This window comes from Drosophila miranda, chromosome XR, assembly GCF_003369915.1.
Source record: "Drosophila miranda strain MSH22 chromosome XR, D.miranda_PacBio2.1, whole genome shotgun sequence".
NCBI lineage: Eukaryota > Metazoa > Arthropoda > Insecta > Diptera > Drosophilidae > Drosophila > Drosophila miranda.
This window is the reverse complement of record NC_046674.1, coordinates 26,847,628-26,861,788: the sequence shown is the minus strand read 5'-3', so window position 1 is coordinate 26,861,788 and position 14,161 is coordinate 26,847,628. Positions and strand designations below refer to the sequence as shown.

At 44.2% G+C, this 14,161-nt stretch overlaps 3 protein-coding genes and 1 pseudogene across 3 annotated transcripts; 3 read left to right on the top strand and 1 right to left on the bottom strand.

The window, feature by feature from the left end:
• Window positions 1-3,635: 3,635 nt before the first annotated feature.
• Window positions 3,636-4,822, top strand: LOC108162655. The gene is made up of 4 exons (XM_017297489.2): window positions 3,636-3,776; window positions 3,842-3,892; window positions 4,051-4,398; window positions 4,484-4,822. Exons 1-3 carry the CDS (start codon window positions 3,757-3,759, stop codon window positions 4,352-4,354), a joined length of 375 nt encoding a protein of 124 aa, XP_017152978.2. The 5' UTR covers window positions 3,636-3,756; the 3' UTR covers window positions 4,355-4,398; window positions 4,484-4,822.
• A 973-nt stretch (window positions 4,823-5,795) lies between these two features.
• On the top strand, window positions 5,796-9,061 carry LOC117186800 (protein phosphatase PP2A 55 kDa regulatory subunit-like). The gene is made up of 4 exons (XM_033388087.1): window positions 5,796-5,901; window positions 6,395-6,906; window positions 6,976-7,064; window positions 7,137-9,061. The coding sequence occupies exons 1-4, from the start codon at window positions 5,886-5,888 to the stop codon at window positions 8,779-8,781; spliced, it is 2,262 nt and encodes a 753-aa protein (XP_033243978.1). The 5' UTR covers window positions 5,796-5,885; the 3' UTR covers window positions 8,782-9,061.
• Window positions 9,062-11,549: 2,488 nt separating this feature from the next.
• On the bottom strand, window positions 11,550-12,330 carry LOC117186748 (annotated as a pseudogene).
• Window positions 12,331-12,844: 514 nt separating this feature from the next.
• Window positions 12,845-14,161, top strand: LOC117186814. The gene is made up of 4 exons (XM_033388103.1): window positions 12,845-13,034; window positions 13,100-13,150; window positions 13,309-13,656; window positions 13,742-14,161. The coding sequence occupies exons 1-3, from the start codon at window positions 13,015-13,017 to the stop codon at window positions 13,610-13,612; spliced, it is 375 nt and encodes a 124-aa protein (XP_033243994.1). The 5' UTR covers window positions 12,845-13,014; the 3' UTR covers window positions 13,613-13,656; window positions 13,742-14,161.

Below are 14,161 nucleotides of genomic sequence, written 5' to 3'. Positions count from 1 at the left end.
GTTTCTTGGGCTCAAACTCTTGAGCGAATCGCCTAGACGGAAAATTCCGCATAATGATACCAATCTCTTGCAACCTAATCCGATTGGTACGCCTGCCTCCCACCTTCATCCATCGGAAGCATTTCCGTGTAGTCATGCCACGCCGTTGTCTGTAAATCCGCCAACGGTGGCTCCGGAGTTCTTTACACCGAGCAATGTGCTTCCTTCGAGCACCCAACTTCCCAACAGCATCAATCCCATCCCTGCAGTTTCTGTGGCCGTCACTTCTGACGCGGTGAGTGCTCCTAGTGCGGGTGTGCTGGTTGCTGACGACGTCTTGCCAATTCCTGCTCCAATTCCTGCTCCAATTCCTACTCCAATTCCTGCTACAGCCATTGCTGCCAATTCCTCTGCCCTTGTACCGAGATCTCTTTTAGGAGTGGCTCCACCATCTCGTTCTCGCTCGGGACTTCAACTTAGAGCAGTGGTCCCTCGGAAAGCAATATTCGTTTCTCGTCTTATTCCTGAGGCTACAACGGAGGATGTTAAACAACATCTTGCCGCTAAACTTAACACTTCGCCTGTTGATATAGTTGTGACTAAATTTACATTTAAACATAAGCGCAACATATCATCCTTTAAAATTCTTCTCCCTGATTCTTTACTATACTGTTCTCTAGAACCGTCAATATGGCCTAAGCATACAATTGTGCATGAGTTCCTTCTCAAAGATTCGAGCTCGAATCCAAGAATTACCGAACATGCTCCAAAAAACTGATGTACTATTTTTCCATGCACTATCAGAACGTCCGCAGTTTGCTGGGAAAATTGCGTCAAATTCATACTAATAGCGCGTCCTTTGATTTCGATGCCATCGCGTTTACCGAAACCTGGCTTAACTCCTCTGTCAATGATCATGAAATTTTCATTGATAGTTACTCTATTTATAGAATGGACCGCCCATCTTTTGCAGGTGGGGTTCTGATTGCAGTTAAATCTGTTTTCTCATCTGAGTTATTCCCATTCAATAACATTCATGGAATTGAATTTGTTGCAGTCAAAGTTCGTGTTGGCTCCGCATTTTTCTATTTAACCTGCTCTTACATTCCTCCCAGGTCTGATGCTGAGCTTTACTTACACCACCTCTCAGCAATTAATAATGTTGTTTCTGCATTAGGGTGCAATGATCGAATTATTGTCATGGGGGACTTTAACCTCCCATTTCTTTCTTGGCTGCCTTGTAATGACGCTAACCTGTTGTTTCCCAATTGCCATAATGACTTTATCAATGGGCTAACGGATATTTCCCTTGTCCAAATTACTGCCGTTAAAAACATTAGGGACAGACTTCTTGACCTCGTTTTTGTTAACGATGGTTCTCTTGCTACGGTATCTAGAACAAGCCCAATATCTCTCCCTGAAGATCCTTACCATCCAACTTTGTTGATATCACTGGAGTGTACACAATCTGGAGGTGCTGACAGTTCCATGGCTCCTTGTCACATAAAGTGTTTTCGCAAAACAAACTTTATCGATTTAGATCTACATCTCTCGCGTGTTGATTGGTCGTTTCTTTTTTTACCGTTTCTTTATTACCGAACATAGATGCAACTGTTAACTCGTTTTATAGTTCTATTTACTCCGCCCTTAATACGTTTGTTCCAGATATCACTGTACCTGTATCGTCCAAGCCTCCCTGGTTCTCCAAGTATTTGTCATACTTAAAAAATAATAAGTCCCGGCTCTATAAAAAGTACCAGAAGTCGGGCTCCACGTTGGCCTTAGCTCTATACTCCTCCGCTCGCTCTCTGTTCCTTGCCGTCAATAGTCAGTGTTATAATCATTACCTTTCACAATGTAGTAGTAACTTTCGTAGTGATCCTAAAAAACTCTATTCGTTCGTCAACTCTAAGCGCAAGTCAAACGTTTTTCCTCCGTCCCTTCATTACCAGAACAAAACAGAAGCTTCTGTACCAGCTACCTCAAGCTAACAGCATTTTTCTGCCCTTTTTCGAGGAAAGCGTTGTTCTGGAAGGTTTGTCATCTATGGACATATCGTTTTCTGCGGGTCCAGATAAGGTACCAAGTTGCATCTTAAAACACTGTGCCCAGTCCCTTTGCAAACCCTTGACCTTTCTCTTCAACCTCTCCTTGGAACAGTCTTGTCTCCCAGTAATTTGGAATTAGTCCTACATCATTCCGCTTCACAAAAAAGGTTCAAGATCAAACATTGAAAACTATCGTGGTATCGCAAAGCTTTCCGCCATCCCGAAGCTTCTTGAGTTCCTGGTCACCCGGCAACTGCAACATCTTTGTTACAGCTTGATATCTCCGTCGCAACACGGTTTTTTCAGACATCGTTCAACATCGACTAACCTTCTTGAGTTTTCTAACCTAATCCACCGTGGTTTTCAAATTGGTTTGCAGACGGATGTAGTTTTGACGGACTTCAGCAAGGCATTCGATTCTGTGAACCATGCTCTGCTTATTCAAAAGCTCTCTTTATTAGGGTTCCCAACGAATCTTCTTGATTGGATTTTGTCCTATCTCTCTAACCGTACTCAACGTGTTTTGTTTTCTAACGTGTTGTCAAATACTGTTAATGTTACTTCAGGTGTGCCACAGGGAAGTCATCTGGGCCCGCTTCTGTTTATTTTATTTGTGAACGACCTTCCTCAAGTTATAACATACTCTACTACACTAATGTATGCTGATGATGTCAAAATCTGTATTTCTTACTCTGATTGGTATTTGCACACACGCCTTCAACTTGATCTAAGTTAACTACTATTGTGGTGTTCAACTAATCTTCTTTTTCTGAACCTTTCCAAATGCAAACTTATGACATTTTACCGTCGCGCTCCTCATTTTGTCTCATATGTTCTAGGAAATCATGTCCTTGAGCGAATTTCGAGTTCAAATGACCTCGGAGTCCTTTTTGATCATAAGATGTGTTTCAACACCCATATAGCTGCAACTGTAAATAAAGCTAAGGGTGTTTTAGCGTTCATCAAGCGTTGGTCCAAGGAGTTTGACGACCCGTACGTTACGAAACAATTGTACATCTCGTTAGTACGTCCTATATTGGAGTATTGTTCTTGTGTGTGGAGCCCGCAGTATAAAGAGCAGCAGGCTGTTATTGAATCCGTGCAAAAGCAATTTTTAATTTTTGCACTTCGGAACTTTAACTGGGACTCGGGTAGAATCTTGCCACCCTACCGGTCTAGGCTAAATCTTATTGACCTGCCATCGTTGCACCATCGCAGAATATGCAATGGTGTAATGTTCGTGCACAAGCTCCTTCTTGGGACTGTTGACTCCCAAACTCTCTTGGGTCAGATTGACTTGGCCGTTCCATCTAGACCTACCTGTACTTTTAGGCCTATCCGTCTACCCATATGTAGGTCTAATTATGCTGATCATGAACCTTTTAGGGTTTTATGCCATAATTATAACTCCCTCTGTCAAACCCTATCCCCTGAACTGTCTCTTAAACTAATTGCATGCAATATTTATAATCATTTAAATTTAGCTAACTTTTAACTTATCTTTTTCCGCCTTTAGTAACTAAGCACCATTATTAACAGATAATTTGTTAATTTAATAAATAAATAAAAAAAAAAAAAAAAAAAAAAAAAAACAGTACAGTACAGGAAAAGTTCATCGGTGCACGGAACATATACATACATATGTGTTAAAAGACGTTTCGTGAACATCTGAAAAATACAAACAACAGGGAATTAGGACAGAGCGAGTATACAACAAAAAAGGAAGATCATGGAGCAAGAAATTATGAGGTATTTAAAAGAACATTTTCATTTCATTTTCATGCAAAACACTATCTAAAAATTCTATATTTCAGTGCATTATTCGAGGATAAAGCGCAGAATGACATCAACGATGAAATTTCAAGGTAAGAAGATGCATCTTCTGCAGAAATACTCGGTAGGCTATCGCATAAGCTGCACATGATGTATATATCCTATCCACTGCACCGAAAAACTTAAAGCAGACTCGGGTTTCATTCACAGAGTTATAAGTCTATAGTTCCCCACCTTGCCTAACCCCCAGCGCTTGGCAGCCCAGACCAGGGTGCAATCCGGTTGACGAAAAGGCTGTCCACGATCTTCTTGTGTGGGAGGAAGCATGGAAAAAACAAGTGATGGAGCGTAAGGAAAAAATCGACGAGGAGCTCAGCAGGTCGATATTGCCAGAGCCATGGCCACCCATTGGGCAACCCAACGGACGCAAGCGCAAGCATCCCATGGACAATCCAAAAGAGCCTGCTATCGCTGTCGGGAATCTTCTTAGCTGGGAGGAAAAATGGGACCAGCAATACAATACCACAAGTCGCAATTTGTACAGAGACCAATGAGGTTGTATTGCTTGGCCTGGAGCTGCAATCCACCGAAGAAATAGGTAACTATAAGCTGTCCACGATCCGATTCGATTCGATTTGGCTGACTAACATTTCTGTGCGTGTGGCCTCTCCCTCCTCCTTTAGCCTCTTCTGTAAGGGGTTTCGGAGATCCCCTGGACTAGTCACAGGCACAGGCGCAGGAGATTTCCCCACAGGTCATCAGAAAGGAAGTCCCAGGTCACTGGTATTGGATGTACGAAAAATAATAATCGCGCCCATCCATCCCTCCAATAATATCTGAACCTGTATAAATAAAGGTATACTCATATACTCGCGCAAATTCTGGGGAATTGAACATATTCGTAGCTAAAGAATTCTTGTCTTGATATACCCCTGCAGATGGTACGAGAATTTTGACTTTGAATACGAGTACGAGTAGATATTATTTATAATAGATAGACCGATAGTCCGATATAAACAATTCTTTCCTTTCGTTTTGTTAAATGCAAAAAAATTCCTCAGGGATATACTTAGTATATTATCCAATCCAATTGATATCTCTTCTTCACGGACTCTAAGCGGGCCCCTCGCGCAGTGACGGAATATGGAAAGAATGATATAATCTGTTGTGGATTTTGTATTTTACTTTCCACTTAGAAACTATAAAAAAATTCGCTTAAACCGTAAACTACGACTAGTGGGGGTTTCTACAATGATGGTAGGGTAGGGTAGGGCAGTGCATACGCGCAGGATAAGAGCAGGAGCTGTTTCGCTGATTAACTGGGGAGACTGCGAGGATGCAGTTGGGAGGAATTACATTTTACAAATATAACGTATCCGCGGCGGTGTACATATCCAAGGATTTAAAGTACTTAAATGCGAGGGATAAAGGAGCGTGGTGCGAGGTGGTACAGCTCAGATAGAAGATGAGAGCCCCCAGGCTATATTCACAGATAAGCTGACCCAAAAAAAATGCATATAGAAAGGAACTGGCTGGCGAATCGAAACCAATCTGAACTGAGACTCCCACGCGTTCAACGCAATATGCAGCCGGATTTGGCTCTGGCGATAGGGATCGGTGATCGTGGATCAATGATCAGGGCTGCATGGAGCGACTCCATAGCATGTCTAAAACGTTTTATTTTAGCGTTCATTTACGCGGATCGGTGCAAGGAGAAGAGCGACGACTTTAGGCTGTGAACGTCCAGCTCTGTCTTCCGACACCATACTACACTGCCCATTTGGTTTAAATGCTGGAGGTACATACATATGTGCATTAGCGCTAACTAATTTTCTGGTTTTTCTGAGAGCGTTACTAGGAAATGAAAGTCGAAGTTTTTAATTGAGCGATAACTAACTGCACACCTGATAAAACTGAATCATAAACAAACAGACTCGACTACAAGATTATTGGAATCGATCACACAGCACAGTGTTATACGACAAACAAAGAGCAAAAAGTTTAGCCAACAGGAAATAAATATTTCAGTCATTCGAAACAGTTCAGTCGTCGGGAAAGGATATAAAATCGAAAAGAAAAAGAAAAATGGAAAAAGAAAATAGTAAGTGAAATACAAAATTAAAAGCAGCAGTGGGAATTTTTAAAAACCAAAAACCCTGAAGCGGGTTGTCGGGTTGTCGGGAAGCCCCTGCAACAACATCAACAAAAAGGCAGGTGGAGTTGTACCTTTTGGTACAAATTCGGTAAATATGCGATACGTGTGCGGTTCCAACAACAGCGAAAACCCCCTAGATCCCTACATAAGTTATGTTTCCATCGCATAGTAGGATCCAGGACTCGGTCAAATTTAGTAAAATTGAAAAAATAAAAAAAATTATTTGTTTTTTTTTAAATTTTGACATTTCATTCAAAGGCATACTTGATTGTTCCCATTTCATATGGGTAAGAATGAAGGTTTGACATTTAGTTACAAAATAATTCTACACGTCAATTTTGGATATTGGAGGATATTTTGTTTTGTTTTAGATCTTTTTAGCGCAGGTCCGTGTATCGATTGTTTACCATCAATTCTTCCTCTCTTCACGAATCTTTAGCTGCTGGTGCGGATGGAGAACAGGCTCGTCACCCCCCAAATGGAGGTCCTGCCGCCTCTGGCTTGCAGAAGGAGGAAGAGAAGCAGCAGCAGCCACACAGCGATGCTATGGAAAAACAGAACCGACAACAGCACGCAGGACAACAGCGAGGACAGGGCGGCAATCAACAACGCCAAGGAGGCTCCCAACTCTATAGTTCTCGCCAGCCGCAAGGCGAACTCCCCCAATGGCCAGGAGCCCAGGGACGAGGTCTGCCTCAGCCGCGTGGAACTTTGGGAAAACCTGGTCAAGTATCTGTCAATTATCTCGACGTTAACTTGGACAAAATGCCTGCGGTGGCCTATCACTACGATGTGAAGATCACGCCAGAGCGTCCTAAGAAGTTCTATCGTAAGGCTTTTGAGCAGTACAGAGTTGAACACTTGGGCGGTGCGATTGCCGCATTTGATGGACGTGCATCGTGCTACTCAGTTGTGAAGCTAAAATGCAGCTCCCAGGGCCAAGAAGTGAAAGTAAGTGTTGTTGTGTTGTCGCCGAGCTTGATGCACCTTTGAAGTGAAACTTGCTTTCCTGCCGTCCAGGTAACAGATCGCCATGGCCGTATCCTGAATTACACTCTGGAACTCAAGGAGACGGAGGACTTGGAGGTCGATCTGAACTCGCTGAGAAGGTGAGTGGACCGTTATACTGAACGAAATGTGTCGGCAGAGAATCGGCATAATGCAATTTTCCATTTTTACAGCTATATGAAGGATAAGATATATGACAAGCCCATGCGAGCCTTGCAGTGTCTGGAGGATGTGTTGGCAGCACCCTGTCATAACACCGCCATACGCGCCGGTCGCTCCTTCTTCAAAAGGTCTGAGCCCGGAAGTGCCTTTGATCTTAACGACGGCTACGAAGCTCTGGTTGGGCTCTATCAAACATTCGTGCTTGGCGATCGCCCGTTTGTCAATGTGGACATATCGCACAAGTCCTTTCCGAAGGCCATGACGATCATTGACTATTTAGAGCAGAATCAGCAACACTGTTCCTGTTCAAACTGTTCAACTGTCATGGCCGGTAATGGAGAGGCGTCCTGGTGCTTCTCACAGATTAAGGGCGCCTTGGACGATGATGTCACAGATGCGGATATCATATCCTGCGTGGAATTCAATCACGATGGCGAGCTGCTGGCCACCGGCGACAAGGGCGGTCGCGTCGTCATCTTTCAGCGTGATCCTGCCTCGAAAGCCGCCAATCCGCGACGCGGCGAATACAATGTCTATTCGACATTCCAATCGCACGAGCCCGAATTCGATTACCTCAAGTCGCTGGAGATCGAGGAGAAGATCAACAAAATCCGATGGCTGCAACAGAAGAACCCAGTGCACTTTCTGCTCTCCACCAACGACAAGACGGTCAAGTTGTGGAAGGTCAGCGAGCGCGACAAGTCCTTTGAGGGCTACAACACGAAAGAGGAGAACGGTCTGATCAGGGATCCCCAAAATGTAACCGCCTTACGAGTTCCTTCTGTGAAGCAGATACCGCTGATGGTGGAGGCCTCGCCGCGTCGCACCTTCGCCAATGCACATACCTATCACATAAATTCAATTAGCGTTAATTCCGATCAAGAGACTTTCCTGTCCGCCGACGATTTGCGCATCAATCTCTGGAACCTGGAGGTGGTCAATCAGAGCTACAACATTGTCGACATCAAGCCAACCAACATGGAGGAGCTCACCGAGGTGATCACGGCAGCCGAATTCCATCCGACCGAGTGCAATGTGTTCGTCTATTCGAGCTCCAAGGGCACAATACGTTTATGTGATATGCGTTCGGCGGCGTTATGCGACCGGCACAGCAAACAGTTCGAGGAGCCCGAGAATCCAACGAATCGCAGCTTCTTCAGCGAGATAATCAGCTCCATCAGTGATGTGAAGCTGAGCAATTCTGGTCGCTATATGATCTCCCGGGACTATCTGAGCATCAAGGTGTGGGACTTGCATATGGAAACCAAGCCCATTGAGACCTATCCGGTCCACGAATACCTGCGCGCTAAACTGTGCTCGCTGTATGAGAACGATTGCATTTTCGACAAATTCGAGTGCTGTTGGAACGGCAAGGATAGCTCGATTATGACTGGCAGCTATAATAACTTTTTCCGTGTCTTTGATCGCAACTCGAAAAAGGATGTCACGCTGGAGGCCTCCAGGGACATCATCAAGCCGAAGACGGTGCTCAAGCCGCGAAAAGTTTGCACTGGTGGCAAACGGAAGAAAGACGAGATCAGCGTGGACTGTCTCGACTTTAACAAGAAAATTCTGAACACCGCCTGGCATCCCGAAGAGAATATCATCGCAGTGGCCGCGACCAACAATCTGTTCATATTTCAGGATAAATTTTAGCCAACACTCTATAAACCTCACACCGGAATCACACGCCCACAACCACAACAACAGCAGCCAGAACCGCCAACAAAAACACGCCTGAGCCTCAGCCAAAGCAGTCACTGGAGCCACTGTAACCACTGGAGCCACTGGAGCCACTGCCTTGGCAGAGGTCGCCTCATTTTAATTTTAATGTTAATTCGATTCTTTTGTTCTCTTTAAATTCAAATCGTTTGTTGTTTGTTAAATTACACCTCTTTCAGGCCCGGCCGCCATCCATCCAAAATCTTACAAAAAATAACAGAAAATTGACAAAAGCACAAATCTTGACTATAAGCGTTCTGATATTGAATCATTCCTAACGGGCATAAATATAATTTACGAGCCGCCTGCCTGTCTTGGCAGCGCCCCGCGCGTCTTCAGAGTCAACGGGCTTTGTAAGGTTCCGGCTAGCACTCAGACATTTGAGCTGGATGGAAAAGAAATGACCGTTGCAGAGTACTACAAGTCTCGGCAGTATAATTTAAAGTTTCCGAACCTTCTCTGCTTGCATGTTGGGCCGCCGTTGAAGCACATTTACTTGCCTATCGAACTATGTCGCATTGAGGATGGGCAGACACTGAATGTGAGTTCAACTAGTTTCTTTCACTGCAAATCATTTCCTGATTTGATTTCTTTTCATCGTATCGCAGCGCAAGGATGGAGCTAATCAGGTGGCGGCCATGATTAAGTATGCTGCCACTTCCACCAACGAGAGGAAGGCCAAGATCATCCGCTTGATGGAATATTTCAGGCACAATTTAGACCCGACCATCAGCCACTTTGGCATACGTCTGGGCAGTGACTTCATCGTCGTGAATACACGCACGCTCAATGCGCCTCAGATTGAGTACAAAAACAATTTGGCCTCGGTGAGGAACGGTTCGTGGCGCATGGATGGCATGCAATTCCTTGAACCCAAGCCAAAGTCACATAAATGGGCCATACTCTACGGCAAGATTAACTACCTGTATGTGGACGAGCTTCAGAAGATGGTAAGTTCTTTGCATTGCATTGCAGGATCCTGCCTAATTTTCGTGGCAGGTTCTTCAGAAGAGTCGCAAAGTCAATCTGTGCCTGGATGCCAAGGCCGAGAAACTGTACTACAAGAATGAACGTGAACTAGATGCTCATTTCCGCTATTTCAAAAAGAATCAATTTGATGTGGTGTTCGTTATTATACCAAATTTCGGGCACCTTTATGATGTCGTGAAGCAAAAGGCTGAGCTGCAGCACGGCATTCTTACACAATGCATCAAGCAGATCACAGTCGAGCGCAAATGTAACGCGCAGGTTATTGGTAGCATTCTACTTAAGGTCGATTTCAAACTTAACGGCACCAATCACAAGCTAAGGGATGACCTGCACTGTCTGCTAAAGAACACCATGTTTTTGGGTGCCGATGTGACTCATCCGTCGCCCGATCAGCGAGAGATCCCCAGTGTGGTGGGTGTTGCCGCCTCCCACGATCCATTCGGGGCTTCATATAACATGCAATATCGCTTGCAACGCTCTGCCCTGGAGGAGATCGAGGACATGGAGTCGATAACCCTTGAGCACTTGCGTGTCTATCATAAGTTCCAAAAATCCTACCCCGAGCACATAATCTATTATCGTGATGGCGTAAGCGATGGCCAGTTTCCCAACATCAAGAATAAAGAGTTGAGGGGAATTTCTGCCGCCTGCAGCAAGGTAAGTTGAACTCTTGCATCCAGAAACATTGTAATTGTATATCACTAATCGACCTTCGCCTCCTTTCAGCTGCACATTAAGCCCAAGATTTGCTGCGTCATTGTAGTTAAGCGGCATCATACGCGCTTCTTTCCGAACGGAGTTCCATCGCAATACAACAAGTTCAACAACGTTGTTCCGGGAACCGTCGTCGATCGCACCATTGTCCATCCCAATGAGATGCAGTTCTTCATGGTCAGCCATCAGTCGATTCAGGGGACGGCCAAGCCGACGCGTTACAACCTAATCGAGAATACGGGCAACTTGGATATTGATGTACTGCAGAAATTGACATACAATCTTTGTCACATGTTTCCTCGTTGCAACCGCGCAGTGTCTTATCCGGCTCCGGCATATTTGGCACATTTGGCTGCGGCACGTGGACGTGTCTACCTTACTGGGTGCGATATTATTATTATTATTGTTTCATATTTTCGTTCTGATAATGTCATCTTGACTGCTTTTCTTCCAGCTGCACCAAGTTTCGTTCTCCCCAGGAGGAGTACGCAAAGCGTTTGATAATGCCAGAGTTCATGAAGACGAACCCTATGTATTTTGTTTAGGCAGGAAACTAACAAAATATCTTCACTTCTTCTAAACGAAAAAGAAGTTACAAAATATAAATTATTGACCCACCCCTGTCTTGCCCCTAATGTAAAATTCAATCAAAGATCAATCAATCGAAAGATTGCTATGGTAAAAGCTTATAAAACAGTGCAAATAATACAAACAAATTACAAACGAACACGACCTAATCACGACATAAGCCGAAAAGCAAGCCGGCGGGAGAGCTTCTGCTCAAGATGAGCTCCAGGTTATTCCTCAGAAGAATAGGGCTCGTGTGGAAATTAGGCTCGATCCCCCAGCAGCTTAGGTTGAGATCCGATAGCGCCGGACTATCAAAATAAAGCGTGTATCTGTTCTGCGTGTGCTTCCTCTTTAGCTCACGGCTACTGCTGCACGATGTTTTGAAATTTAGATTGCGGCACGCTAATATATCCGCCCGAGAACTGCTTTCACTCACGTACAAAATCCCCTTCTCCGGTTACAGCCGACGAGGGGTGCTCTCTTGGGGTAGTCGCCGGAGAGGGCTTGACCACTTGGTAAGTGATGGAGTCGTTGCAGCGACTGCACTGCATTTGACACATGCCAAGCCAGGGAGTGGCCGAGGCGCCTGAAAGTGGATTCGAGCGCAGGGCTTGCAGAGACAGGGTGCCCTGGCATTGCTCTGGCTCTGGCGGGCTCAAAACTCGCCAATTTTAATGTATGACCCTATGTAGCACAGCTTGGAAATGTAGTTGCGCTGGCAGTTACCAAAATTTGGGCAGGCTTGAAGTCCACGCGGAGCACGTTGAGCACACAGCAGCGCAGAGCAGCCACAATGTCCAACCGAATCACATACAGCACTCTGTGGATGAACGCCAACGCTAGCGTGTCCAGTATCCTACGGACACTCCATAACGATAATACTAAAGGCAACAGCGGACTCTGTTATTATGAGACGCACAATGTTTGTGTGATCCAAATTCAGCAAATGCGACTTATTGTGCAGCGTACAGACAGCCTGTCCCTTGATAATCTTCGAGCGGAGTAATCTGTTCATAGTTCAGAAGCGATCAATAAGATATATCCATTTTATTGGGTCAAAAATACCGCGATTAATTGACTTAAAAACTGTACCCTATGCACTGTGGCCGAGAATCTGACACCTGGTGCGGATGGGGGAACATCCTTAAGCAAGTGATTGCGCTTCGGCGTGGTAAGCACAAGCTCAATTTGTCGATTAGCTACTGAAAATTAACAGCATTTGACTCATAATGAGAGATTTTCGATTTATTTAATTATTTTCACATTGCCTACATTTTTACAGTATAACGGTGCTTTCGCTTCAGCAGCTGTAATAGGCGCTGCCAGACTGTCAGAAAATGAATCAAACCGAATGGCGCCACTGTTATCTACATCCCAATTACATCTCAATAAAATAAAATATTTTATAACTTTTTTTCCATTTTAAACTATTTATTTAATACTGCACATTGTACAATGTATGCGTCAAAAGCGAATCGTAATCGATGGTTTTCGAGGCTTGGCTTTCTTACATACAAATATGCATATTTTTGAAGAATGAATTGCATATTATTACGCATATTTGTATATGCATATGCATAATATATGCCAAAGTATGCATAATAATGCAACAAACAAAAAAGTGGAGAAAACAGTACAGTACAGGAAAAGTTCATCGGTGCACGGAACATGTATGTGTTAAAAGACGTTTCGTGACTTGATTGGGCTTAACGCTGAGCAGTGTTGGGCCAGTGCTCAGTCCAAGCCAGAGTTGCATTTTTTGTGACAAGTAAAAAACCAATATTTCCACTCCACTTCATTGTTAAAAAAAGGATTCAATTAAAAGGAGCCATCTGAACAATACAAACACCAGGGAATTAGGACAGAGCGAGTATACAACAAAAAAGGAAGATCATGGAGCAAGAAATTATGAGGTATTTAAAAGAACATTTTCATTTCATTTTCATGCAAAACACTATGCAAAAATTCTATATTTCAGTGCATTATTCGAGGATAAAGCGCAGAATGACATCAACGATGAAATTTCAAGGTAAGAAGATGCATCTTCTGCAGAAATACTCGGTAGGCTATCGCATAAGCTGCACATGATGTATATATCCTATCCACTGCAGCGAAAAACTTAAAGCAGACTCGGGTTTCATTCACAGAGTTATAAGTCTATAGTTCCCCACCTTGCCTAACCCCCAGCGCTTGGCAGCCCAGACCAGGGTGCAATCCGGTTGACGAAAAGGCTGTCCACGATCTTCTTGTGTGGGAGGAAGCATGGAAAAAACAAGTGATGGAGCGTAAGGAAAAAATCGACGAGGAGCTCAGCAGGTCGATATTGCCAGAGCCATGGCCACCCATTGGGCAACCCAACGGACGCAAGCGCAAGCATCCCATGGACAATCCAAAAGAGCCTGCTATCGCTGTCGGGAATCTTCTTAGCTGGGAGGAAAAATGGGACCAGCAATACAATACCACAAGTCGCAATTTGTACAGAGACCAATGAGGTTGTATTGCTTGGCCTGGAGCTGCAATCCACCGAAGAAATAGGTAACTATAAGCTGTCCACGATCCGATTCGATTCGATTTGGCTGACTAACATTTGTGTGCGTGTGGCCTCTCCCTTCTCCTTTAGCCTCTTCTGTAAGGGGTTTCGGAGATCCCCTGGACTAGTCACAGGCACAGGCGCAGGAGATTTCCCCACAGGTCATCAGAAAGGAAGTCCCAGGTCACTGGTATTGGATGTACGAAAAATAATAATCGCGCCCATCCATCCCTCCAATAATATCTGAACCTGTATAAATAAAGGTATACTCATATACTCGCGCAAATTCTGGGGAATTGAACATATTCGTAGTTGAAGAATTCTTGTCTTGTTATACCCCTGCAGATGGTACGAGAATTTTGACTTTGAATACGAGTACGAGTAGATATTATTTATAATAGATAGACCGATAGTCCGATATAAACAATTCTTTCATTTCGTTTTGTTAAATGCAAAAAAATTCCTCAGGGATATACTTAGTATATTATCCAATCCAATTGATATCTCTTC

What these genes read in the sequence shown, in the direction of transcription:
- LOC108162655 (XM_017297489.2), top strand. Translation starts at nt 3,757, where the DNA reads ATGGAGCAAGAAATTATGAG. An exon ending in ATGGAGCAAGAAATTATGAG is followed by an intron (nt 3,777 to 3,841) that starts GTATTTAAAAGA and finishes TCTATATTTCAG; the next exon opens with TGCATTATTCGAGGATAAAG. An exon ending in ATCAACGATGAAATTTCAAG is followed by an intron (nt 3,893 to 4,050) that starts GTAAGAAGATGC and finishes CCTAACCCCCAG; the next exon opens with CGCTTGGCAGCCCAGACCAG.
- LOC117186800 (XM_033388087.1), top strand. An exon ending in CCCAGGGCCAAGAAGTGAAA is followed by an intron (nt 6,907 to 6,975) that starts GTAAGTGTTGTT and finishes CCTGCCGTCCAG; the next exon opens with GTAACAGATCGCCATGGCCG. An exon ending in GATCTGAACTCGCTGAGAAG is followed by an intron (nt 7,065 to 7,136) that starts GTGAGTGGACCG and finishes CCATTTTTACAG; the next exon opens with CTATATGAAGGATAAGATAT.
- LOC117186814 (XM_033388103.1), top strand. Translation starts at nt 13,015, where the DNA reads ATGGAGCAAGAAATTATGAG. An exon ending in ATGGAGCAAGAAATTATGAG is followed by an intron (nt 13,035 to 13,099) that starts GTATTTAAAAGA and finishes TCTATATTTCAG; the next exon opens with TGCATTATTCGAGGATAAAG. An exon ending in ATCAACGATGAAATTTCAAG is followed by an intron (nt 13,151 to 13,308) that starts GTAAGAAGATGC and finishes CCTAACCCCCAG; the next exon opens with CGCTTGGCAGCCCAGACCAG.